The sequence below is a fragment of the Sylvia atricapilla genome, chromosome 9 (genome assembly GCF_009819655.1).
Source record: "Sylvia atricapilla isolate bSylAtr1 chromosome 9, bSylAtr1.pri, whole genome shotgun sequence".
NCBI lineage: Eukaryota > Metazoa > Chordata > Aves > Passeriformes > Sylviidae > Sylvia > Sylvia atricapilla.
The window spans coordinates 9,805,388-9,832,490 of NC_089148.1; the positions used below are offsets into that span (position 1 = coordinate 9,805,388).

Here is a 27,103-nt window from a genome sequence, read left to right on the forward strand (position 1 = left end):
GAGCTGGGGACTTCAACTACAATTCCCTTCAAATTGCTCAAGTAAACAAGTAAAATTCTCAGGACTGACAGTGTTTTAAATCTATCACTCTCCAAGTAGAGGGTATTATTAAAAAATCCAAGAGTACACTGTGATTACTGTTCCAGAGAAAACTGCCACCAAACAGACTAGTTGTACCAACTGTTCTCAGAAATGTTTTTATACTGTTTACTTTGCCACTTGGGCAAGTAGAAAGTGTTATCCAAATTTGCTTCTTGCTTTTTCAGGTAGACTGGGATCTTTTTGAGCAGTTAATATTTTTTAAATATATATGTATGTGATTTTATACTAGTTTTTGCACCAAAAAAGGCCCTAGTCACTGGAAATGAAAGTTGGTAAATACTAATAGCAGTATGTGGGGGGGAAAAAAACCCCACCAAAACAACCAAGAGCATTCAGCTTTGGCCATCTACCTGTCCATGGATGTATGGAAAGTCACTGCACAGAAGGAATGCAGGGCTTTCCCCAGGAAAGTAGGTGAAATTACCTAAAACTGTACAGATTAAAATAGATGTGAATAAAAAAAAAAAAAAAAAAAAAAAAAAAAAGAGAGAGAGATATTAATTCATGAATTTATAAGCAGAACAGAAAAAACATAAAAAATTTGAATATCATTACTTCTATAAGCTACATGGGAAAGTGCCTTGTGCAATGATCAGGTGAGAGGTTTAAATTAAGCATGAGGAAGTAGTTTTTAGAATAACACATAATTTAATAGAGCTCAAGGCTATGAAAATACAGAATGGAGTCTACAAGAAAGAGGGGGAGGTACTTTTTGCAAGGGCACGTAGTGATGGGACAAGGGGATAGAAGTTCAAAGTGACATAGAGCAGGTTGAAATGGGATATTGAGAATGAATTGTTCCCTGTGATGGTGGGGAGACCCCGGAACAGGGTGCTTCGAGCAGCTGTGGATGTCCCTGGATCCCTGGAAGTGTCCAAGGCTGAGCTGGACAGGGCTTGGAGCATGCTGGGATAGAGGAAGTTGTTCCAGGGTGGAACTAGAGGGTCTTTAAGACCCCTCCCAACCCAAACCATTCTTGGATTCTGTGATTCTATGAAATGCAAGTATGGTTAAAATATAACCAAACTAATAGAGAAACACTTCACAATGCTTTTCTTCAGCTTTGCAGAGAACACCAAGACTATAAAAACATAACAAGCAAGCTGGCTCCTGATGGGCTATTAGAGAAAAATGTGACCAATCCATCTGAACGTATCTGTCACGGAGCTGCAGAACTGTGCCTGGCACAGCTGGTGACCGCATGTAATCATCATTTTTTAATTACAGAAAACAATTCTTTCAAAGGAACACAACAAACTAGAGCACAAGCCTGGAATCAGAGCCCAAACATTTAGAGGTGAAGTCATGTGAAGCTGACATGGGGGATTTCCATCTGGCACTGTTTAGGTGGCTGTGGTTGTGTCTGCCTGTTCTGCTGCTGTGAGCACAGAGGCTCAAGAATGCACTGAGAGTGCTCTAAACAAACCCCAGTGGAAGCAAAAGAAATAACTGGGGGTAAATAGAAATCCATAGATCTGAGAGCATAAATTCTATTTATCCATCTCCTTTTACCAAGAGAGATTCACTTTCTGGAGCTGCCTACATTCAGTGCAGCATTACTCCTCCATTCCTCACAGTGGGAGAGGTGCTGGTGGAATCCAGAGCAGCAGAGGCATTCCTGGGATTGGGAATGTAAAAAGCCCCACCTCCTGCTCACACCCAGGATAAAATAGTGGGTACAAATTCACCTGCAAACAGCTGAAACCATTCTTGGAATATTTCAGTTGACTTGTTACAGGTGGTAGTATTTTCTGTTTGCAGCAGAACTGGGAATTAATCAGCACTCTGAACCTCTGGGTATCTGCAGCACTGGATTACACAAAGCTGCTGGGATACATTGCAATTTAGTAAATTATATTGTAATTTAGCTAATCTCGAGAGAGATACCACCACAACACAGGATTAAACTCCATCCTAAATTCTGGGAACATTTTCTGTCTTTGGCACTTTATAAAAAAACCCTTCCAGCTAAATTCATCCAAACCACCTGGGGTAGCTGAAATCAAAGGCTGCAATTTCTCCCCAGCTTGGCCCAACCTGAAATATTCTGGATAGGCTTAGAAACTTTTAAGAAAAAAAAATTCAACTAAAATAACAACTCACACTTGGGCTGCTGAGAATCCCACCAGCATTCCTGTTCTGGAAGGGGAAAATTATACTGAAACACATCAGAATTGATCTTTGCTTTAACAAAGGGGTAGTATAAATTTAGTAGACGGTTGTTGTGGTCAAATCTATTGAAACCATACACAAGATAGGTTCTCCTAGAGGGGGGGAATAAACTGTCCCTCATTTTATCAGTGTTTTGTTCAGATCAAATAGAAGAAAACCAGTAAGAGGTGGGGTCAAAGAGTGCAGAGGCCTCACATCCAAGACTGACTCCTGCTAGAGCACTCTTTATACAATCCTGTTGCCCACCTTGATCTTCACATCCCATCTGTGCCAGTCATGAAGTTCACTGGAGTGCAGAGGATCACATCAGGGGACATTAAACCTCAAATTCTTACCTAAAGAATAATTCTTAACAGATGAGCCCAGGATTTGGCATCTTCTGGCACAGCTGGCAGAGCAGCATTTTTTCCACAGGTTTGTCTGACCCAGGGAAAATAAGGAAGAGCAGAAGCAACAAGGGGTCTGTGAAAGTTTGCAGTCTGGATTATTAGCAAGAGGTGTTTCTGATGAACACTGTGCTGAAGTAATGCTTTCAACATCTCTTTTCAGGATCACAGGCCAGCGTTTTTCTCCAGCAAGCAGGAGATACTGGTCTGCAATACAACCAGCCCTCATTTCCACGGATTTCTTTTAATGCCTGTCTACTCTTGCTCCTACCAAAATATGCAGCTAAGTGTGCCAAGCAGATCGTGGTTTCAGGGATTTTCTGTAGATTTGGCTTCCACAAGCCCAAGCAAAATCTTACACAATACTCTATAAAACCAACCAACAAACAAAATTAGTATCTTCTCTGTGGCAACATTCACACAACCCTGGCGAACTCACACTTGCCTTGGAAGACACCTTCATCCACCAATCCAGTCACAAATGGCTTGCCTGGATTTGGGACACACCTTTTAACATTTAAGCTAATTGTGGCAGCACAGCAGCAGCTCGGACAAGGTGTTTTGTTGCACTTTTTATTTCACACTGAAGTGAGTCCCTCATCTAGCAGTGGGTAAACAACCAGCACCCAAGGCCGCTTGCACAAGAGGGATGTGCATGGTTGGGAGACAGCTCATTCACATGTTTTAACAAGTGCTCTCAAAAAGAATGTTCCAGGCAGGGTTACATTTCTGCCTAAGCCTCCCAGAGCATCAGCTTCCCCTTAACACTCAATAATCCTAATTTGGGACTCATCAGAGGTAAACAGCACTTGCCTTTGCAAGCAGGTACTAAGCAAGTGATACACTACTCCTGATTTCACAATTAAAAAGCAAAGTTCAGCACAGTTTGTTTACAGTTACTATAAATAAAAGCCTGGAGGGAGTGAGGAACTTCTGAGAGTAACTTATTTCCTATGTTCCATGACCTAAAACAAGCCTATGACATCCCTGCTTTGGGAACAGAGATGATCCTCAAGCAAATTCCATGCAAATCCTAATCACACTACCAGTAAAGAAACTAAATCAGAAAATCCAGCATCCTCTAAACCAGCAGTCTGAAGACAACACATAGCCTGCAGTGCCTGTATTTTACATCACCACTGACAAGTCAGGAGAACAAAAATATCTGTTATAACTGCCCCAGGGTGACTCTCCTCCCTGCAAAAACAACAGCAAAAATTAAGTAATTGTTTTTCAAGTCACAAAATGTCCTCAATTGGACCGGACCCATGAAGATCATAAAGTTTACCATGGATCTGCCTAGGGATCCATTTTTCAGATAAGGTTCTCTCTGAAAACGAATCTTCACTCCATTACTGACACCTTCTAGTCAGAGAAAGAAAAAAAAAAGGTTACTACAGATGAATTGATTTAGAGTAGGAATGAATAGCCCATATGAAGAAAAAAAATCAAGGAATTCCATGTTTGGCTAAAATGAATGTGAATACAAAACCAGGATTGTTCTGTTTTGTTTTAAATAATATTTAACCAGCTCTGAGACTGAAAATAACAATCATGCCAGAAGCAAAGAAAGTGTTTTTCTTTTACACATGTAACTCCATTTTATAATCTGCAAAGCAGCAGCAAGTCAGCTCTAGTGTCACTTTCTATGGAGGGTACTCAAAAAAAAACCCCAAAACCACCCTTAAGGAGAAGAGCTGCCTGCATTTCTGATTCTTATCAGGACAGTTCAGTACTTAAAAAACAACTGTGGACACCACTGTGCAGCATTATCCCACGATGTGGAAAGAGCAGCTAACCCTTGGAGCAGACCAGGATCTGACAATCTGCAGGACAGGCTCTCTGATAGAGGGCTGGAGCTCAGCATCAGCTCAGACAAGAACTGCAGTCTTCCTTCTGTCCTCCAGCACTTTCTCTGGCATGTGCCTCCTGCTGTCCTTCCCAGCTGGACACAGGAGCTCTCCCCCTCTCCTTCCTTTGCACCATCTTCTCACCCTCATCAAGGAAACTCTTCTCAGTTTCTTCACCTTCCCCTTCAGGAACAGAGCTCACAGAAGACTGGGAACCGTGCTGTGATCCCACAGATTTCTTGTCATCTCCTGGAGGGACCAGGGGTCACAAAGCCAAACTTGACAGCTTGCTGTTGTCGAGAAAGCCCAAAGCTATGCTCAGGCAAAACCATACTGCCAGGTAAACTTTATTTATAAACACACAAACTCCTGAATGACTGTGTTGAAAGCACCAGGACCACAGGCCCCAAAGACAGATCAACACTTCTTTGACGAGTATTACAAGGACAAGTGTTGCAATCATCATGGATGCTTCTCTCCCTCTCCTTTGAAGGGAAAACACAGCTGAGTGTGAACTCCCTGTGGCAAAGTTCTGCATGATCTGGTATCCTCCAACACCAGACAAGTTGCTGGCTGCACAGAAGTTTGGCTGTGCAGTCTCCACAGCTCCTGGTCCAAAACAGTTTTATTGTCACAGTGCTCAGCTGACATGATTTAATGAGGATCATGATTTAATTCCTGCCAGGGAAGGTAACTATCTCCTCCAGATGGGAGGAGGAATACTTTACAAGGGACATAAAAAAACTGAGGGTTGGGAAAAACCAGATCCCATCTTCCCTCCAATATGACACCCTAAAGCAAACAGTCCCAATATCCCATGCTAAAATTACATTCTTTTCTATAATGTACTTCCCATTACATCCCAAAGGTGAATTCCTATCAGAGAGACCCCTTATCTACTTCCCACTCTATCCTGAAATTGCCCCAGTACAGTGGAGTTGGACTGTCCCCCACACTGCCACAACAGCTGCTGTTTTCTGAACCGAATCCTGGCCTTTAGAAGCTGCAACCACCTCTGGTTGATCAGATCAGCTTACATCACTGGCATGAAGTCAGTTTTTCTTTGCCTCTTTTTCTTCTAGAGGCCAGGAAACCTGAATGTGATATGGCTCCAGCTCTTCTGGAGTGACATAGTCTGGAGCATTGCCCATCAGGTCCCGTCCCCTGAAGGATTTTGGAAAGGCAATGACGTCCCGGATACTTGGAGCGTCAACAATGAGAGAGATCAGCCTGTCAAGTCCTACAAGCAGAAAACAAATCGGTGAAACACTTGAGTTATGGCGCTGTATTATCCCCCCTGAGTCAGAAAAATCAGAAAGATTGAGGAGGTAATATCACTAAGCTTGAAGAAAAAGAGTGAAGCAAGTAAGGGAGAAAAAAAATTAATCTCAGCTGGTAGCAGAGAAACAGATTAGCCTCGAGAGCAGAAATGTCTACCAAAATAAAGCTTTTCAATATTGCAGGAAGTTCTGTAACAAACTAAGGGCTGCAGGACACAGCAAACACAGCATAACAAAATCTGGGCAGCTGGATGGCAAAACACTGGCAGGGCTCTGCTTTACAGCTCAGAGCTCTGCATCAACAAGTCTGGAAGGATTACAACCACTTAAGAAAAATTCAAGAGGAGCAAAAGCTTCTGAGTGACTGGATGGAGGAAAGTCAAACTGGAAGACTACAGGTTGAAATACCTTTGTTTTTTGTAGGTTTTTTTATTTTGGTGAGTGTAGGGAGGGTGTCAATGGTTGGTTGGGATTTTTCCCTCTTTAAACCACAAACTTGCATCGTTCAAGGGAAAAAAACAAACCCTGACATTTTCTGAATTAATGACCAAAAGAGGTGAGGTAGAAGGAAGTGAGAGGGCAGCAGAGGGGAAGGATGTGAAACACAAAGTCCCATTGCTGTCCCATGCCTCCAGGCAGGCAGCACAGGGATCCTGCTTTGGCTGCACAGGAATGGGAACAAAGCTGACCCAACCTTGCTGAATAGCAGGTTTGCAGATCAGCAGATATGGACCAGCCTTAGAGCCACCAATGTCCTTGCTTAAGACTTAAATCCCACTGTGACTCTGGGGAGGAACATCCCAACTTTTTGCTCTTGGTGACCAGACCTCTCTTTCTTTCCACAAAGCTGCTGCAGAGATGGAAGCACCAAAGCTTTTCCTAACAACCATCAGCCTTGTTCCCAGGATCTAATATGCAAAAATCACAAAAGACCTGCATCTGTGGAGCTACAGATCACTTACCTAAAGCAATTCCTCCGTGAGGTGGAGCCCCAAGTTCCAAAGCCTCAATGAGATGGGAAAGCACCTCGGAGTCCTCCTGCAAAATCACATTAAGAGGTGTCACTGGACAAGAAATGCTCTTCCTATTAGCATCACAAGATGAAGGTACAATGAAATCATCCATTGCTCAGGGCTAGGAATTATGTCTCTTTCTGAGAAGCACATGAGTGTTTCTTTCAGAATATGCAACTAATATTTCAATTAATTAGTGCTTTTAAATCTCCAAGAGAGCATTAGAGGCATCTGTAGGTGTTACCTTCAGCACTTTCTCCAGCACGAAACGCTGTTGTTCTGCACTGTGAATTCTGATGGAGCCCCCTCCAACCTCATTGCCATTGAGCACAAGGTCGTAGTGCTGGCTACGGACCTGCAGGGAGACAGGGACAGGCACCCTGCTGAGGCTGGGCCACAGCTGCACCTAAAAACAACCTGCACAGAGATGGCAGACACTGGGAATGAAGCCATGGAACTCTGTAAAACTCTTCTCTCAGGGGTACATTGCAATCTGTACTGGAGGCATGGACTGCCTCTCACTGATGTGGGAGGAGAACAAATCTTTTTGAAAAGTTCATCATGGGATGGATCAGAATATAAGATTTCTGTTTGCTGTAAGCTCCTTTTGCTGGGGCACACGTGAATACTTGCTATTTGCAGTAATCAGGAAGCCATCTCTTCAAGATACATAGAAGATCACAGCATCACACAATGGTTTGGGTTGGGAGGGACCTTAAAGATCCTCTAGTTCCAGCCCTCTGCCATGGGCAGGGACACCTTCCACTATCCCAGGATGCCACAAGCCCTGTCCAGCCTGGCCTTGAACACTGCCAGGGATGTGTCAGCCACAGCTGCTCTGGGCAACCTGTGCCAGGGCCTCACAGGGAAGACTTTTTCCTAACACAAATCAATCTAAGTCTACCCTCTTTCAGTTTAAAACCATTTCCCCTTGTTCTCTCACTGCTTGCCCCTGCGAAATGTCCCTCTCCAGCTCTTTGTGGCCTCTTTAGGGACTGGAATGAGCTCTAATGTTGCTGCTGAGCTTTCCCTTCTCCAGGCTGAACAACCTCAGCTCCTTCAACCTTTCCTCATAGCAGAAGTGCTCCAATCCTTTGATCATCTTAGCAGCCTCCTCTAGACTCATTCCAGCAGATCTAAATCTTCCTTGTACAATCAGTCCCATGAAACATCATCTCTTTTTACCCTAAACCCAGCTGCCGCTCGCCTGGTTTTCCACAGGAGCAGCTGTAAAAGAGCCAGCATGGCAGCCATGAAAGTTGGTTACCTTTGTGGGATCAGAATACAGGAGGCTGACATCTGAAGGATGAGGGGCAGTGAAGGGGTGATGAGCAGATTCCAGTTCAGTGGGATTCTCAGCCTTGGAGAGGAAAAGGGGGAAATCCACCACCCAGAGGAAGTGAAAGGCTGTGGGATCACGGAGTGCCAGCCCAGCTGCCTCCAGGAGGTTGGCACTCAACAACCGCAGAGCTCCTAATGCACAGCACTGCAACAGAGAAGGGACAGATGGGACAAGATGGCTTCACCATCAAGGAAGCCACTCAAACACCAACCAGGGAAAGAGTGTTCCATAAAGAAGTACCACAGACAGCACTGGAATACATTGCTGCCTTGAACACTTCTGCCTCATACCCTGAAAAATATCACCTTCTTGCTGAGGCAGCAGCAGCAGGAGAGTTTGACAGAGACCAAGGAAGGAGCCAGAAAGTTCATGTTTTTCCAGCTGTTCCATCTTGAGAACTTTCTTAGGCTAACCTCCAGCTCCACACATGTGGATTAACTGGGGGAGCATGTTTGCAAGACAGAAATGAAGGCACAGAAGAGAATACAACAAAATGTTGGTTATTGAGCGAAGCATGACACCTTGTAATAAAACAATGCTTGGAAGGCAACGACTGTTGGCAAGAATAGAGAGAAGGGTAGGGACAGAATCTCCCACCATGGCTGCTAATAAGTCATGCACTTATGGGAGACACAATTACCTAGCTGACCTCATTTTCCAATCTGTTTGGTGCTTTAAAAATGAAGTTAAGAGAAAAGAATGCACTGATTTGTTGCAGGGTTTTTTATATTTCAGCCTTCATTTCAGTTACCAGTCCTGCCCAGAATTTGGCTGGAGGCCATAAAAGTAATAGGTACCTTTCATGCTTTATTTGCTGTTGCTATAGCTGCCGTTCCAGAGAAATGGAAAATTAGATGATGACCTATTTTAATTATAAGAAGAATCAGACTAAGGTCAGATAACATCAAAACCATCATTGGCAACATTCAACTCACAGAGCCACCCAAGAAATGCCTCCTACCACTTGCTTGTGTTCTCCAGCTGCCAGCAGCACCACATCACCCTCCTGCATGTTCAGTGCTTGGATAAGCTCTGACTTCTCCTTCTCACCAAGGAACTTGGTAAGCAGAGACTTCAAGCTTCCGTCAGGTCTGCAGATAATTTCCATGATTTCCTGGAGAAAGGTAAGGGCGCGTTCAGTGCAGTGCTGCCCTCTCTCGCCGTGAAGCGTCGCATGCTCAGGCTCTGACTCAGCTGTTAAAGACTGCTCTCCTACCTCCCTCTGCCTGTCTCACACTTTGTCACTCAGCCTTCCCAAAGCCTCAGGAGAGCTTCTGTCTCACCTGGTTAAACTGGGATTTTGCAGACTCCTTCAATGACTCCAAGTCTTTATTTGTAAGATACCTCTGGGGAAAGAGCAAGAGAAAGCACAGCAAACATCAGCTCAGAAAACTTGACTAGGTATCAAATCTATGCTGGTTCCAAATTTCTCAATTCTTTTGTTTCTAGTTCAAGCTCCTATGAGAGCTGTGGAACAGGACAGGGTCCTTACCACTGGGCTGGGTGTCTGCTTTGAGGGCTCCTTTCAGGAAGAGACCCCTCTAGATCTACATTTTTTCCCCCTCTCACAGATAAATGTATCTGGTCAGCAGGCAGGGTCAGATCATGGCCTCCAGCCTGCAGAAACAAGGTTTTACCACCACATTGTGGATGGGAATTCAGAGCTCAAACCGCAGGAAGAGCAGAGAAAAAACAACTGGGCTGACTCTTGCATGAAGTAAATGAGGACTTGCATCAAGATCTTGATTTCTTTCCATCTACTCCAGTGTTTAGGGTCGGTCTGGATGCCACTTTTGTGCTGCTCAGACAAACACCTCTGTGCCCTCTCATGGGAAGCCACAAACTTGCAGTTTGTGCCAAAAAGAAAGGAATCCCAAGGGAAACCATGCCCACGAAGCCCTGTTCCCCCAAAAAAACCTCAGTGTTTAAAGGATTTGTTTCTTCCATACTATCCAAGCTACAAAGATGCCTACAGCCAGAATTAAATCTGTTTCCTTGCCAAAATGCAGGGCTGTGACAAAAGTCTTCCACATCTACTGTCAGCCTTGAATTTAGTCCATGACATTCTCATTACAAGACACAAATTGTACCCAAAAATGCAGCTAAAGCAAACAGGAGAAGGACATGGAACCACCTGACCCTTCTTTGCCTATCCCAGAGCTGTGCCATGCCCAGCCCTGTTTCAATCTCCCATCATAAGCCACAATTCATTGTTGAGATGCACATCAAAAAGGTGACAAAAAGCAAGGTGAAACCCAAGAGGGTTCCCTATCCTCATGGGATCTTGCAGTTCTGTTGTTTTCCTCCTCTTCTTAAGGATAAAATACTCTTCCTGTTGTCTTATCATTCTAACACCACTCAGCCCAACTTGACATGGATTACGACCAATCCCAAGTTCCCTTAAGAACACCATTAATAGCAAGGAACATTTCCATACCAACAAAAGAATTCAAATTGGCATTTTATTTATTCCACATAAACCATAAACAGGATGTAAGAGCATCACTTACCACTCCCTGAGGGATACAAATGGCTCTGATGGAACCATGTGGGTAGCTGAGGGCATTCTGCACAAAGTGAATGTTTGATCCTCGTAGAACATCACTGATATCCACAATCTGACAAAGGAGAGAGCACAGGAAAAAGCACTGCTGGTAGGAATAGAAAGAAAAATTTCCTGCACCTGTGTCTTAACACCTTCAACACTATTCCCTTTGCTCCTGAAACAATCAAGATGCATTGCTCCCTAACACTACATCACCTTTAAAATAATGTTTGATTAGAACATACATTTTTCACAGTCAACTGATCAAATCCTCTCTTCTTCAGCAGACTGCACAAAGCAGCAACAATGGGACAGGCGCCTTGGGTAAATTACAGCACTCAAAACTCCAGCCAACCATAAATTCATAATCCAAAGGTTATTAAAACACTGACTGAAAGGAAAAGCTGTGAGTTTCCAATGGGCAAACCCTCACCTTCATCCCAAAGCGAGTGTCTGGTTTATCAGTCCCATACTCAGCCAGTGCCTCCTCGTATGTCATGGAAGGGAAAGGAGTCATAATGGAGCCTCTTTCCTCAGGCCAGGAATGCTGCAGAAGGCCCTCTATGAGTCTCTGGATCCCAGCTTGATCTACAAACGACATCTCAATATCTATCTTAAAACAAAGAACAAGAGGGGGGAATTCCACATGAGCTACAGGTTGTGCTTTCACGCTGCTAATGTACTCACACTTGGTGAGTACAAAGCCAGCAAAACAAAAAACAAGACACGAAATGACATCACAGCATGACTGCATCAGGCTGGGAATGTGCTTAGGATCACCCTCCAGGCTGATGACTCAGGCAACAGCCTCCTCAGAGAGAGTGAATGAGGTAATGATGACAAGGACAGGATGACAAGGAGAAGCAGCCTTGAGAGAACCAAGCTAACTCAGCCTGGGATTTCAAGGCTGAGGATTGGGACGTCTGACCTAGCAGGACAGGAGGAGATTGTACCATTAAAGTAAAATCACTGCTGCAATTCCCACATGTGCACCTGGGGCACTGCAGCCAGCCAACGACACGAATCATGCAGCCATCCCACACCAATTTCCAAGGGCTGTGTCTGTGAAACACACACCAAACAACTCTGCACCTCCCAAACAGCACCAGACTAGCACAGACTAAGCCTCCGGAAGGGAAAACAGCTATGAGCCACTTGGGTTGAGGAGCAGGGTGCAAGGCAGCACGGGCTGGTTACCTGGGTGAATTCCGGCTGCCTGTCAGGCCGTGAACCCTCGTCGCGGTAGCAGCGAGCGACCTGGAAGTACCTGCAGTGACACTTGGATTTAGATAACAACCCAAAGTATCCTGAACTGCACTGTGGCTATAGAATTCACCACAGAAAAGATAAGGGAAAGAGAAATAAACCACAGAGAGAATGCCCTGTTCCCACAGCAGATGATCTTTATGTTCCCATCCCTTCAAAAGAATGGAATTTTGAGTGGAAGCAGCTCTACCAGCAGCTGTATCCATCTCCAGCCATATCCTCCAGAGGCACATGGAGACTGCCAGGTGAGCTATCCCCTAAGAACAGCACACTCATCTCTTTATTCCACCTTCCACTCCACTCCACTCCAGGACTCTCCTAACAGCTATGCAAAACTCTCAGACGAGATCTGGCCCGCACTTCACCGTGTGAACAATTGTCTGTCTCCCTGTCCATCCATTTGATTTGGAGAAGCAAGCCCAATTAAAAGCTTGGCACTTGGGCACCCTGACATGCTTTTCCTTGTCTCAGTCATGCTCAGCTGCTCAGCCTCACCTCAATTAGTTCTGTAGGTGACCCCTGGAGCAGCTTTTACCACACATTAGATTTTCTGCCCTTCAAGCAGGCTCTGCTTAAGATCAGGTTTGTGTTTAACACAGCAGTAAAGATTTCATCTTTCCAGAAGGACACATTTCATTTGACTATAAAGTTCCAAGTATTTGAGGATCCCTCATCCAGACACAAATCATTGGCAGTAAGTTTCTGGGGGGAATTTTCTAAAACTTCACAGATAAAGCAATGAAACCCTAGATACGAGATGCAGAGAACAAGAGCCCAAGAAACTCTTACCTGTCCAGGCCTCCAACCATGAGGAGCTGTTTGAACTGCTGAGGACTCTGTGGCAGAGAGTAGAACTTTCCCGGCTCCCTCGAGGGCACAAGGAATTCTTTGGCTCCCTGGCGACAGAAAGAAGATTTACAGAGTTCAGCAAGTAAGTGGCCCCAATTCCTAACAGAGCCTAAACACTGGAAGTGCAAGAGGAAAGGATCTATTTTCCCCATTATGAAATCCCATTTGTGAGGAAATGGCTGTTTGTACATTATGGTTAACATCTGTTAACCAACTTGATCCAAAATATCCCAAAGGAAAATTCTCTACCTTCTTCTCTGAGAGACTAATGCATAATAGACCATCCAAGACTGGGGTTTAAATGAAAGAACTCCAAGTAAGTTGCATCAACAATTCCTCAGCTACAGCTCTCTTCTCTCTGACTATTTTTGAAGTGAAAGAAAGGAATATAAGATCAGAAATTAAATTTACTTGAGCAGGACCTCTACAAAAACCTACTGGCTAAGAGATAAATGCTGAAAAGACAGTGCTTCAAAGTGTTTTGGGTTTATAATCCCAGGACAGACTTGTATTCAACATGTGCTCTACAAGGCAGAAGCTTATTTCGTTTGAAGGTTGAAAACAAGGACACAAGTTACCACCTCTCCCCTTTCTCTCCCTCTACTTTTAAAAGATCTGTGGATGATATCAGAAGTTCCACAAGCTGTTGTTTAGCAAGGGAAAAGCAATGAAGGCTGAGCAGCAACTGAAAATGATTCAGTCCTGACTGTGCAGCTGCAGGAGGCCAAAAAGCATCACATACATACCCCTGGGGTTCTTTTAAATAGAGTTGGAGTCTCTACATCCACGAACCCTGGGGAACAAACAGAGAATAAGCTGAGAAGAGGGAGAACTAACACAACAGAGTAGGCTAGAGTAGGGTTAGTCAGCAGAATAGGTCATCTACCACCATGGAGCCTCTCCAAAACCAACACACTTTACTACTTCTAATAATTATTATTCTTGTAATGACAGATCTAAAGGCTCAGAGCTACTCTGATGTCCTGCCAGAACTGTTGATGACAGAGGACTCCAAACAGGTTGAAATTGTGTTAATTCTCTATCTATTCTGAACCAGGCACTGATTTTCCAAAAAGCACTTTCTGATTTTAAGAGAAGGAAAGGCCCTAAACAAAATCCATCCCTCTGACATGTCTCAACTGGGTGACCAAAAGAGGGCAACCACCTGCAAAGAGTATTTTCTCATTGGAAACAGCTAATTTGCAACAACTGGCTTGCAACATGCCAAGAGATTTCAACCAGACTTTGTTCTTCAGGCATGACAACATCCCACTAAAGACCCCACCAAAAGCAGACAGGTCCTTATAAAGTGGGGCTAGTTTGGAGCAGTGAGTTGGTTCGGAATCTCTGCTAGCACTAGCAGCAGGGAGAGCTGCAGTGTTTGCAGCAGCCTGTGCTCCAAGCAGCTCCCTCACCGTGGAGGTTGCAGAGATACTCGCGCATGCTCATCACCAGGCGGGACCTGAGGCGCAGGGCGGACTGCAGCCGGGAGCTGCGCAGGTCCAGGTACCGATACTGCAACCGGAGCGCCTCCGACTTCTGGGGACGAGAGAGCATCAGGATTAAGAGACAAAATTCAAACTGCACGTCCAGTGGAGGTGCTCCTAAAGCCAAGGGGAAAATGGGAGAAGCTGAAAAGGGCTGGGGCTCCATTGCCACAACGCGCCTGTTACACGCAAGCTACGCAAATATGGCAATCACCTGAAATAAAAATCAAACTGCCCACAAAAGTTCCGTCCCTGCAAGCGTTCAAAACCAGGCCGGATGAAGCTCTGAGCAACCTGGTACAGTGAGTGCATCCCTACCCATGGCAGGGAGCTGGAACAAGATGATCTTTAAGGTTCCTTCCAAGCCAAATCATTCTGGGATTCCACGAGTCAAATAAAACAGCCTCATTTCACACTCAAAGACACCCAGCAGAGCCCCATTTCTTTCACTCTTTCCTTTACCATGAATTCTTCCAGAAATCTGGAATCATTCAAGCCTTGTTTTCTGCTTAGGTGTAATTGGAAATAAATCCTCCCAACAAAGAAACAGCACCACTGGTATTTAAATACCACCATTTCTCCAAAGTGAAGTGGGGAGAACCAGACTCAGCTCTCAGATGTTTTGCCATCACCCTGGGCAAATTCCCAACTCAATGAAAAGCCACCACTTTGATAAGAAAAAGACAGACACCTTGATAAAATCCTTGATTTCAAAAGGCAGCTTCTTACAGGAGTTTAGGATCTCTGCAGTCTCTGCCTTCACTTCAATATCTCCTGTTGGCATTTTCTGGAACAAAAAGGCAAGAAAAAAAAGTGAACTCAAAACAGTTGGACAAAGGTAATTCACAGATGGTCAGAGGGAAAAAAAGAAGCAATGTGATTACCCTCCCTGCCTTCTAACACAGTGTACAAGTCAGAGAGCTTCTCCCAAGGACAGATTTCTCCCAGATCTCCCTTCTGTTCAGGGAAACACAAGTCACCTCACCAAAGATAGCAGCTTCTTTCCCAGTAGCATACTGGTCTCTAAATACATTAGTCTCAGCAAAACCCCACAGTGTAGGTTTCAGTGAGCACGAGCAGCAGCAGCCCTTCATATGAGTCAAAAAAGGCAAATCATGAGGAACTTCTCAGAATTCCCGATTCTAAACACCAGTTCTCAGAACTGGTCTTCTTTTGATTCTCTCCCAAGGGAGGGTAGACAGCTCCCCTCACGTAGCACTGAGGCACAGCAAAGTTCACTTGATCCTGCAGGGCTCTTGCTATTTACCAGGGGAAAGGACACACAACCTTCCCCAAACCAAGAAAAGAATAAAAGAAATAAAGGCATTGCTTGAAGCCTGGATTTTAAGTGGACATCTATAAGATGGAGCAAAAAGGAGTTATGATCATAACTACAGTCCTCTTTTTAGACCTGCCAGTTATATGTACAATCCTGAAAGATCAATCTACAGCTGATTACAATGACAGCTGAGCAAGGCAGAACATTAAAAATTCATTCATCCTCTGTTTCCTATACAAAGAGGCCAGCAAAATCAATAAACAGGTCACCACATGCTGTGGAGCTCAAAATGACAATATGTATTTTCAGGCAAAAGAAATTCCCACCGCATTTTGAAAGCCTGGAACAAGCCAGCATTCTCCTTGCAAAGGGCTGGGATGCAGTTTAATTTGTGGGTGCCTGTAATGTGCTTTGAGATCCTGTTGTTTATGACTCAGCACATATTTCACCTCACACGATCTGAGGATGGGCTGTCACACAACCAGAACCCGTGGTGATGCTGCTCTGACACAAAGCCCACCATGATCCCAACATCCGGAGTTGTTTCCTTCAAGGAACAAAAGCCCTGAGAGCCGCTCCCAGCCCCTCCTCACCGGATTCTCCTGCCCCAGGGGCCGAGGGGACACTGTCCCAGTGACTCGCACCACAGACTCCAGCGGGGCGTTGGACAGGAGCTCCTTCACGTGGGAATGTGCCTGCAGGAAGAGCACAGAGCCTCACAGAAATTCACACAACAGACAAAGGCACCCTGGCCAAGCACCTCCACCCAAATCACTCTTAAGGCAGGGGAAACAGCACGGATGGTTCTGTTGCAGTGTCAGGCCAGGGCTCTCATGACACTTCAATCTACCTGTGAGTCAGAGCACTCAGTTTGACACAGCCCTTCCTTCTCTCTGCGGCTGCTGAAGCCGAAATACCAAAGGAAAAATAAAAACACAGAGTCATGTTTTGGTAGCACTTACCTCATCCTGAGGAATGATGACCTGGGTCAATCCCTGGAAATCCCTCAAAACCAGAAACAGGCCTTGTCTGATCCATGAAAAGCACAAAAGGAAGAACATTTTTTCACAAATTTAGTAGATTCTACCTTTTAAAGCATATGGCTACTGGCTACACTCTCAGTACCCTGCAATTCATCCCAAAGCACTTCCAAGTAGTCAATTATAGACACTTTTTCCACACTGAACCCAACCTGAACCATTTATTTCACATTGTGACCAGCCAATGACAACATGCAAATAACTAGGAGAAGCAGGATTTTAATTTGAGCTTTCATGCACGCAGAGCAGGAATTCTGAACATGTGAATTTTCCTGCTGGGAAACATCATTCAGCTAAAAACAATTAAATGAGCAATAAAACTAAAGTTCACGTGGAATAAAAACAACAACAACAAAATCTAATCATAAGTCAAGAAGGGGAACACTTGTCCCATAAAAAGTTCCAGATGAACAATTCGCACTGCCAGACCCAGAACCGTAAATCCTGATTTTTTTCAAGCTGCAGCAGGTGCAGCTGCCACTGTGCTTTGTCCATCAAAAAACTGCCCAGTGGGACATGCTCTGGTGTCTTTAACAACAAGATCACCACAATCACATTGCAATAATCCCAACTCCTTCTCCTCGGTCTCCATCCACAATTGCTCAAAGATGAGATGCTCAGGACCTCCTAAAATCCTTGCAAACCATCAGTGGAGAGCAATGCTGGATGATGCACAACTTAGACTGGACGTGGCAAATAATCATCTCCATTTTCACCATGGTTTGCCCTTACCTTTGATATTGAACCCATCCATAGAGGGTCACCTTCTGTCCCACATGAGCAGAACGCAGTTCTCCACACGTGTTGGTCCGACTGACAAAACTGTTGAAATCTTAAATTAAAAAAAATATATAAACATATATTTATGTACATATATATGCTACATATATATAAAATCTCTCATGGCTTTTGCAGATGAGACAGAATAAATAATAGTTTTCCCTCCCAATATGATTCATGCCATATACAGAGAAGTTCTTCATATATAAATCTGCACTAAGATACTATGTCATAAACATGAAATGAAGCTAGTCTAAATGTGTTTTAAACAGGGATTACTTATGGTTCTCAGTTAAACTTTTCATAAAGATGCTTGAACACAGCCTTGCTGCAAACTGCTGCCCTGCAAATTTCAGGAGCAAGAGGAGCAAAAGTCACAGATCAGTCCTGAGGGATGTTGACAATCCCACATTTAAATCTAGAATCACAGAATAGTTTGGGTTTCAAGGACTTTAAAGCTCATCTCATTCCTCCCCCTACCATGGGCAGGGACACTGTTCACTGTCCCAGGTTGTTCCAAGCCCCATCTAGTCTGGCCTTGGACATTTCCAGGGATCCAGGGGCAGCCACAGCTTCTCTGGACACCCTGTGCCAGGGCCTTCTCACCCTCACGGAGAAGAATTTCTTCCAATATCCAACCCAAACCTGCCCTCTTTCAGTTCAAAGCCATTCCCCCTTGTCCTGCCACGGGAGTTCCTGGCGGCGACACCTCAAAACAGGGCTTAACAAACCAAGAGTTAAGCACACACGGAGCAGACCCACCGTGCAGGTGTAAATAGAACAGTTCCCGCCTGAACCAAGTGGAAAAGGGCCTGAAAAAGCCCTTTTCAGAAAGGGCTCTGCACAGACCCCTTTTTTTACAGAAAGCTCTGCACAGACCCCCCTGTGCCTGTAATCACGGCCTAAGGTATAGAACCAAACACACCATTTACCGAATGTGCAAGAGGTTCAGCCAGTAAGGAGAAGCCTGAAGGACACCATTCCTGGACGTATATAAATAATTTTATGAACCAATCTCACTACCTTCATCAAAGCCTTTAGAAATAAAAGAGACTTAGAGAAGACACTTTAAATAAAGGGATACAGGGAAAATAACTTTGCCGCAAGCGTGATATTAATCGACTGTGCGGACTAGCCTGACCCGGGAGAAAAGGAACCCAAATCTCGAGGGGATGGGACCGGCGCTCCTCCTCACCTGGAGCCGCGGGTGCGGCGGCAGCGGCCGCCCGGTGCAGCGCCCGCACCAGCAGCCGGGGGAGCGCCATGCCACAGCCGCCCGTGAGGCAGACACACGGGAGGAGCACGACAGACGTGCGGGAAGTGAAAAAGAAGAGCTCCGGAGGGCAAAAGGGGAAGCCCTCTCAAGCCCCGGCGCCTCCTCCCCGCACTGCCGCCCGCCTCAAAGATGGCGGCGGGGGCGCGTCCCCGCGCGGGGGCCGACGGGAAGGAAGTTCGAACGGCGGCGGCGGGCCGTGGCGGCCATGGCGGAGGAGGCGCAGGAGGACGGTGCGACGCGGACCCTGCCCAGCTTCAGGCGGCTCTCCTGCGCTCTGCCCTTCGGGCGGACCCACGGTCGCCTCGGCACCAGCTCCAGCAGCCGCCCCGTCGCGTCCGCGCTGTGCTCTCAGGTACGGCGGCGCCTCTCTGTCTCCTCCCCGTCCCCTCAGCCGCGCCGCTGCGCTCTCGCCGCGCGGGAAAAGCGAGCTTTAACTTTATTCCTTTCGTTTTACCTCGTTCCTTTCCGTTTGCTCCCCCCTTCCAGGAAAGCGTCGATCCGCGAAAAACAGCGTTCCTGCTGCGTAAAGCCTGGACGCTGTACAGCGTGACCCCGATGTACCGCTTCCGCCGCGCCTGCCTCAGGGACTACGCGCGGCTGCTCAGCGCCTCCATCGCCGCCGAGAAGCAGAAGGGGCTGGCCGTGGAGGTGGGCACCGAGCTGGACATCAAGGTGGCCCTGTCCAGCCTCGCCGAGCTCAGGGGCAGCGAGCTGGACCACGCCGCCCTCCTGGTGCAGGTGAGGGAGGGGCTGGTCATCGAGATGATGCGTTTTACGAGCTGATTTTGCTGTGGTGAAAGGCTGTGTCTTGAAAGAAAGCCCCAAAATGAAACCCTAGCTGTATGGAATAACTACTGGGGCATGTGCCGTGATTTAATGAAAGTGAATCCTGTCTGTTTTTAAATACTTACAGCCTTAGGCTGTGCTAGGGGAGGTTTAGGTTGGACATGAGGAAGAATTTCTTCACAGAAAGAATGATTAAACATTGCAGTTGGCTGCCCTAGGAGATGGAGTCACCATCCTTGGAGGTGTTCGAGGAAAGACTGGATGTGACACAGTTAAAACCCCGGTCTAATGACAAAGTGGTGTTTGGTCACAGGCTGGATTTGATGACCTCAGAGGTCATTTTGGGCCTAATTGATTCCGTGGTGCCCTAAGCGATGTATACAGTGAATACAGCAAGTTTGAGTTCAACTTTTTAACAGCATCAGAGTATGAGCATACAGGGCACTCTCTGATGTTTTAGTTTAGCAGTCAATTTACTGCCAGGACTTGGATGGGTTATTTAACTTTCTGGATAAAGTTTCCATAATCCTACTTCCTGGTGAGAGCTCGGGTCTAATTAATATTTCTGAAATGCTTTGCCTCAAGTGAGATGTGCTACTGAAATGTCAAGTTCATTGTGGCAAATGGCTGTAGGATGTAGCACTGGATTTAGGCAGCATAAACTCAGATGTCAGGATTGTTCCTAAGGAAATTAAATGGACTTTTCCTGCTGTTTTCTATAGAATTGCATTCAACTTTTAGGAATGTAATGGACACACTGAATAACTTCATGTGTTTGACAGTAAAACAGCATTGCATGCAAGGTCCCAAGGAAAAAAAAAAACACTACTTCTACCAAACACTGAAAGCTTTAAATCAAAACCTATTTTTAGTTGATGAAAAAAAAAAAAGCCATTCTTGCTCTGTAGCACTGAAATGCTTCTTCTCCCCATCCCAGCTCTCTTCGAGGTCAAAAGCTTCCTCCAGGAACTCTGAGGACAAACTGGTGTGGTCGGGCTGGTTCTGCTCCATGTTTGGAGATGACCTTTCCGAGAACTTGCCGGAGGACTTCACCAGCCTGCCCCTGTTCCTGAGCCACGGCGCCGAGAGCTACACAGCCTTGGTTGGAAGCTGGTTCCAGAAGACTTTCGACTGCTGCTTCCGCCGCCTGGCCATCAGCCCCCAGAACCTCAGCTGGATGGTGGCCATGTGGGCTGGCTGCAAGCTGGACAGAGCTGCCTCCGCCGTGGAACTCGTCTTCTCCGTGCCCCGCCTGGCCCAGCCCCTGGATATTTCATACGCCATCCACCCAGAGGATGCCAAAGCTCTGTGGGACACGGTGCAGAAAACGCCAGGAGAGATCACCCAGGAGGAGGTGGATGTCTTCATGGACTGCCTTTACGCCCACTTCCACAGGCACTTCAAGATCCACTTGTCGGCTGCAAAGCTGGTGAAGGTTTCCACAGCGGTTGCCTCGGCACACTGTGATGGGATTGTAAAGGTGAGGCCACAAGGAGCAGGTTGTCCTAATGCTGCCCAAATAAAACAGCTGTACCTGAAGGTTTCATGTTAGTTTTGAATGATTTCCTACCAGGAATTGTTAAACCTTCAGCTTTCGCTAGTCATACTTAGCTCTGGAGTTGGGGCAGCTGCCAGTGCAGTGTTTCACTATTGTGTTGCAGCAGGAGCTACTTGCCTGGGGCCAGAAACAGGTGTATTAGCTGTGGTATGAACAGGAAAGTTTCTTAGGCCACAAAAACTTCTTATGGACTTAAAAAGATCCCAAACTTAAAAAAGTTCACTAGTTTTCTAGCATTGTAGTTATTAAGACATATGCAAAAGACTCCTTCACATGTAACCTTTGTCATAAAGGTGTTGGTCTTTCTACAGAGGTATCTCTAATATCCTTCAAACCATGGAACACTAATCCTTTAAGCACTACAATATTTTCTTCTGAGTTAAAGAACAGTTTGTGTAAATGCAGTTGTTTAAGTTTACCCTGTGATGGTCTTTGGCACATGGTAGCATTACATTGCTTGTTTTTATCTGTAATAGCTTAAAACTGTCTGAAACAACTTCTGCTGCAGGCAAGTACACAGAGATATCTCAGGCTTTCTGAAGGGTGCTCTTGTGGAATGTGTGTTGTATATTCAGTTATGGCTTTTCATAATGGTGGCTTTTCATAATTAATAAATTCATAAGGAATTCAAGTCATATATATTCAGTATGGGAAAAGTATAGGTACCTGAAAAGCAACAACAGAGCAGCTGAATAAACACATTGAACACTCTAGGTAGTTTCCTTCCAACCAGGGCTTCAGGGTGTGGAAATCTGTCAGCTGCCAAGTGTTGCTTTGACAGACTTTTTTCTCTTTCTTGCAGATTCTACACAGCCAATACCTGCCAGGAGTGCTGATGCTACTGACTGAACTTGCAATCTCTCAGATACAGTGACAGCCATTCCAGTAGCTCTTCGTTCTAAAAAGGCTTTCTGTTTGGACAATCTGTGCTGAGAAACCACCAGGAAACTCACTCCTGCAGCATCTTCTTTCCTAGCATGCTGTCTGTCCAAAGTCAGATGTAACTCCAGCACTTGGCTGTGTAACTCCATGCCATGCACAGCAAAGTCAAGCAGACATTGGTCCCTGAGGAAGGGCTGCAGTGCAGACTTGTGACAGCTCCCTGGCAGCTTTGCTTTCTCAGACTCGCTCAGTTCATTTATGTGCAGCTGACAGCTCAGAGACAAACAGTGCAAATTCTTGATGCAACTTGCTGACCGGTATTTGTTGTTTCAAAGTTATTTCTGTTGTTTTCACTGGACAGCCTAAGCTACACAGGCCATGGCCAAACTGACTGCCCTTGGCTAGTCTAAATGCAAAGTTCAGCACACCTGAGAAAAGGTGCATGCTCCACAATCCAGGGCAGAAAAATCCGGGTTTCTAACTCCCTTTTTAGCTTGTTAAGGGTACATGGTAATATGTGTAATATTGATAATGTTCACTTATGTTACAGTTGGCATGAGATTGGACACAAGGCACTTGTCAGCCTGTTGGTTCTCCCAGGCAAGTTAATAGATACTACAGTGAGGCGTGGATAAGCTTGTTTTAGGCTTTGTCTGGATGTTTGTAATCTTGGATGCAATCCTGTAGGCCAGAGCTCTCAAGGTTGGAGCTGTGTGCTATAATTTGATGTTGAATCCCTCCCTTCTGGAGCAGGTAGGAGCTCAGAGGGACAGTGCAGAGTGTCTGGCTAGGCATTTAAGGAGCAGGAAAGTAGCACCTGTTAAGAGGTTTTGTAATGCAGTACTAAATAAAGAAAATATTTTCCATCTTTTGTCTTAAGGAAAGATCACCTATGTCTAATTAAATATATCCCCTTGCATGAAGTTTATTTCCAGCTACAGCTTACCAAACCACCATTTGTTACTTATTAAATGTTTCTGTGAGTAGCAAAATTCCAAGTCTAGTTTCTTGCTTCACATTTGTGCAACATCTCTAGGAGCTGATTTGTGCTATGACCTTCTCCTAAACAGGGGTGCAAGTTTCTTTTCCCAGTGTAGACCTGCCCAACAGGACAAAACTGCATGCCTAGTTCCTAACCTATTTCCAGAATTAAACAAAGAAATACACACTTGGTTTCAGATTCTTTACTAGTTGAAGATGGATTCTTTTTGCACGTTAAAGTTGAAGTCTGTGGTAACTCTTATCCTGGTACAAGCAGCTGAGTGATCTCCTGAACGTCTTGGCAGCTCAGCAGCTACTTAAACTATCTCTTCTGGTGCTGTAGTTTCCTTTTTTGAAATACGTCAGACAAAGTTTGCTATCTGGAGTCAGAAGAGCTCTGGACAAAGGACTACAAGGTCTGGAAATAACTGGCACCTGTATTTGGTTTAAAAATAGGACTGTTATAACCTAAGGCTAAGTTTTAAATCTAATGCTCAGCTCTTTCCAACAAATTTGCATAAATAATCGCTAAAAACCTACATTCTTGTAGCCTCTTTTAATCTCTTCCTTGTGTTGTCCTCATTGATAAAATGCAGTTAAGCGAGCAAAGATAAGATTTAGCCACATAGCGCAGAAGCTTCCTTCCAGACAAAGCTGGTTCTGAGTGATGTGAAGGGTGACAATAAATAGTTTTAAGCCTCTTTTACTGGAATTTATGTGGGGGGGAAAAAAAAACTTCCAGCATCTTTGTCCACATAAACCACAGAAAAACACCCCCCACTACTTTCACCCCAAGGAACAAACCAAGAACAGTGTAGAAGAAATTTATTAAGATAGCACTATTTATACAAGTTACTCATGCTAGAAAAAAGCATAAATGATACATGTAAACATTTGTTTACAGAATACTTGTTTTCCTTGTAAAGGTGCAAATGATCGTCATATGTAAACACAAGAATACCGACCTTTAGGGGGAAAGGGGCTTCTAAAAAAGTTTTGATGTCCCATTTATGACTGTAGTGTATTTTTTTACTATATTCAAGCACATTAAAATCTGAGTTACATGAATCAAACTATGAAGTTAAAGAACTTAAGATGTCAGCACTGCCTTTTTCATGTCAAGAATTTACAGTCCACTTCCTCAAGTCAGATTTAGTAAGGTCCACAGTTAGATCAAGTGCAAAAGGTCATTCTTCCATACTCAATAGAAATTACAGTACAAATAGAACTGTGAGTCTTGAGTTCTTCCTGCTCTCCCCACACCCCCGAGGGAGGGAGTTATTCACAGTGCCAGCAAACAGCCCTTCCCTTCCAAACTCTTAAATGAGCCTCACACCTTTCCCTGCTCTAACCATACACAAGGCAAAGTGCACAAAAATTACTCAAAGAGAGGGCACCGTCCATCCTGGTCAGGAATTCTACAGACACAGACAAGAGGGCAGCTGAGGTGAGGCTGGCGTGAGCTTTTTTTCAGCAGGAACGAGCTGGCTGCGGGTCTTCCCTTCCAGCAAGAACACAAGAAGTGGGTGTCAGAATTAACAGATGATACTTGCACTCTGCTTCAGACAAGAACTGATATCGACCAGGCAACAAGGAGGAAAAAAGGCTTTTAAGAAATGAGCTAGAACTAGTTTGGTTTAGGTTCTGTCAGTGGTTGCAGGAGAAAGTACCAGTGTAGGTGCAGCCAGACTCTGTATTCCACACCCATCTGCATTATTCCTGATGAACTGTTAAAGGTGGCTCATTTGTAACAGCCCGAGCTGGGTACAGTGTTCTCCTTGTCTTCACAAAGTGACAACTACACCCAGCCCTAAGGGGGGGGTCATCTCTGCCAATGGGCCATCAAGGACTCCCTAGAATATCCTCTGACTCATAGGATTCCATCATTCCAATGTGAAATTCCTTGTCCTGGGAGATGGACTCAACATTCCTGCCTGGACTTTGAGGGTCTATGATTTGGGGGTTCGGGGACTTGGACACAACCACCCACCACTTCCATCCACAGAAGGACCAGGCCTTTCCACAGGACCACTGCTTTTGACAAGACCTCATCCATCACTCTAACGGGACTGCAACCACTGTTTAACAACTGGTTTTATGCCAGTCTTCCTGTATTCATTGCATTTATTGTAATCTTTCTATTGAATTGTAACTCTGACTTGAAATCTCTCGCAAGGTATTTGTGGGACAATTTGGGGACTAGTCCGGGATCTAAGCCACGCCCAGAAGAGGACCAGGACGGGAAGGCACAGCCCGGCCTCGGACCTCCTGGACATCCTGGACCAGAGGACAACACTCACCAGTCTCATGGGATGCCACTGAGGAGCATCGGTAAGACAACCGCTGGCAGGAGCAGAGACGAACGAGTGTGGAGTGAATGAGAGGGGGGCCAGCAGCTCGGACCCCCCAAGTGATTTTGGACTGCTGAGTACCACGTTTCCACACCCCCGCGAGGGGGCCGGCCGGGAAAAGGAGGAAGCGAGTGGACTGGGAGTGATTGAGGCGTCTCCAGGGGCATAGGGCCCCCTCCGGACGTGCGGAGGAATTTAGAGAGTGAGTGGCACGTCAAAGAAGCGTGTGGCAGAAAAGGCTTGGGCCAATTTCAAGCGTGCGAAAGGGCTCGAGCACTGTGTGTGAGGCACGCACCACACTGGCTGAGGTTATAGCCCAGGGTGTCACAAGAGACTAGCGCTGGCTGGGGTAGCGGCTGGAAGCCTAAGGGCGGGTTGCCCAGGCTACTTTCGGGGCTTGTGAGTTGACAGTGACCAGGGTAACTACCGGGGTGTGGGGAGAGAAAGAGAGCACTGGCTGAAGCTATGGCCTGGGCCGTCTGAGTACCGGCTGGGGTAGCAAAGATAGGCTGCTTTTGGGGTGCTTTGGAGGCTGGCTGGGGTAGCTGTCAGGGTGCTGGGATAAAAGAGTCTGCATTGGTCAGGGGTATCTTGGGTACGCTTTCCGGGTTCGAGGGTGTCGTATTGGTTGGGGGTACCCAGGGAAGAGGTACGCTGTCCGGGTACAGAGAGGTAGAACTGGTCGGGGGGGCCCAAGAGGATGCTGTCCAGGTGCAGAGGAGTGAGAGTTAAGGGAGTCCCAAAGTGCAAGGGACTTAAAGATAGGGTGAGTAAGTGAATCGCACACTGTATGTCCAGATCCTGGCAGTAGGTGGTGACTGGAACCCTGGGCCCTGGTTGACCGGCCACTTACAGGGATTTGCCTGACGTACAGGAGAGAAAAGGAGTGCTGGCTAAGGGGTAGTGGCTGAGGCCCTAAGGGCGGGTCACCAGGCTACCTGTGGGGCATTCCGAGCACTGGCAGGGGTAGTGCCCAAACCCTGAGAGAGGGTCCCTGGGGCCACTTACGAGTGTTCAAAGAGTGAGTGAAAGTTAAAATTTGGGTTGCCCGTCTTTACATTTGTGTGTGTGTGTAGGGGCACCTTAAAGAAGTGTAGTTAAAACAAGGTCAGATAATTTTACTTTGTGTTGCCCTGAAGTAAAGTTTCTGTCAGGGTAAAAGCACCGTAGTTTTTTTTTGAGACCCTGTGAAAATGGGGGCGTACATAAGTAAACTGGAGCCAGCTGAGGAGAAAAGAAAGAAAAAGATAAGAAATATTCCACCAGACAGTCCACTAGGACAAATGTTGGAAGTATGGGAAGTTGATGAGGCCACAAAAAGCTTGGACAGAATCAAGATGATCCATTATTGCATAGAGGCTTGGCCTAACCTAGATTTACCTGAAAAATGGCCATGGTGTGGAACTAAAGACCCCTGGATGTGGTCACAATTAGCTTAATACTTGAAATCCCAAGGGGATTCAAGTACCAAACAAATACTCTATGCTGCCTGTTGGCAGAAACAAGTAATCAAAAATGAAACAGCAAAAATATGTAAGTTACAGCAAGGGAAACAAAGGAATGAAAAGCAGAAGGGGAACCAAGAGGAAGCTAGCCATAATTGGGACCCCTTAGAACATTTACCACCTCCTCCTGAAGTACTACAAACTATCCCTACTAATCCTCCAACCTCACCTGAAAAATCATATCCCACCTTCTGAAACTGTAATCCCTGTTCCTTCCCCAGCTTGCCCCCCTCCAGCTTATAACCCCTCTTACCCTCTGCCGTTTCCTAATACTAGTATAGCCTCCTCTCCTTCACCATCCACAATCCCTGCACCTCCTCACAGCTGGGAGCTGGGTCTGGCACCTAACAGTGCATCCTGGCAGGCAATAAAA

General features: G+C 45.7%; 2 protein-coding genes across 2 annotated transcripts; one reads left to right on the forward strand and one right to left on the reverse strand.

Moving 5' to 3' along the window:
* Positions 1-4,834: 4,834 nt before the first annotated feature.
* DARS2 (aspartyl-tRNA synthetase 2, mitochondrial) lies at positions 4,835-18,795 on the reverse strand. Its single transcript, XM_066324763.1, has 17 exons — positions 18,587-18,795; positions 17,344-17,443; positions 16,534-16,600; positions 16,165-16,266; positions 14,984-15,079; positions 14,221-14,344; positions 13,552-13,598; positions 12,746-12,852; positions 11,888-11,957; positions 11,124-11,303; positions 10,656-10,763; positions 9,429-9,491; positions 9,107-9,259; positions 8,071-8,289; positions 7,048-7,158; positions 6,753-6,828; positions 4,835-5,750 (listed from the first exon to the last, which is right to left on the reverse strand). Exons 1-17 carry the CDS (start codon positions 18,654-18,656, stop codon positions 5,563-5,565), a joined length of 1,881 nt encoding a protein of 626 aa, XP_066180860.1. The 5' UTR covers positions 18,657-18,795; the 3' UTR covers positions 4,835-5,562.
* Positions 18,796-18,848: 53 nt separating this feature from the next.
* Positions 18,849-23,911, forward strand: CENPL (centromere protein L). The gene is made up of 4 exons (XM_066324767.1): positions 18,849-19,019; positions 19,154-19,405; positions 20,391-20,933; positions 21,814-23,911. The coding sequence occupies exons 1-4, from the start codon at positions 18,873-18,875 to the stop codon at positions 21,883-21,885; spliced, it is 1,014 nt and encodes a 337-aa protein (XP_066180864.1). The 5' UTR covers positions 18,849-18,872; the 3' UTR covers positions 21,886-23,911.
* Positions 23,912-27,103: the final 3,192 nt, after the last annotated feature.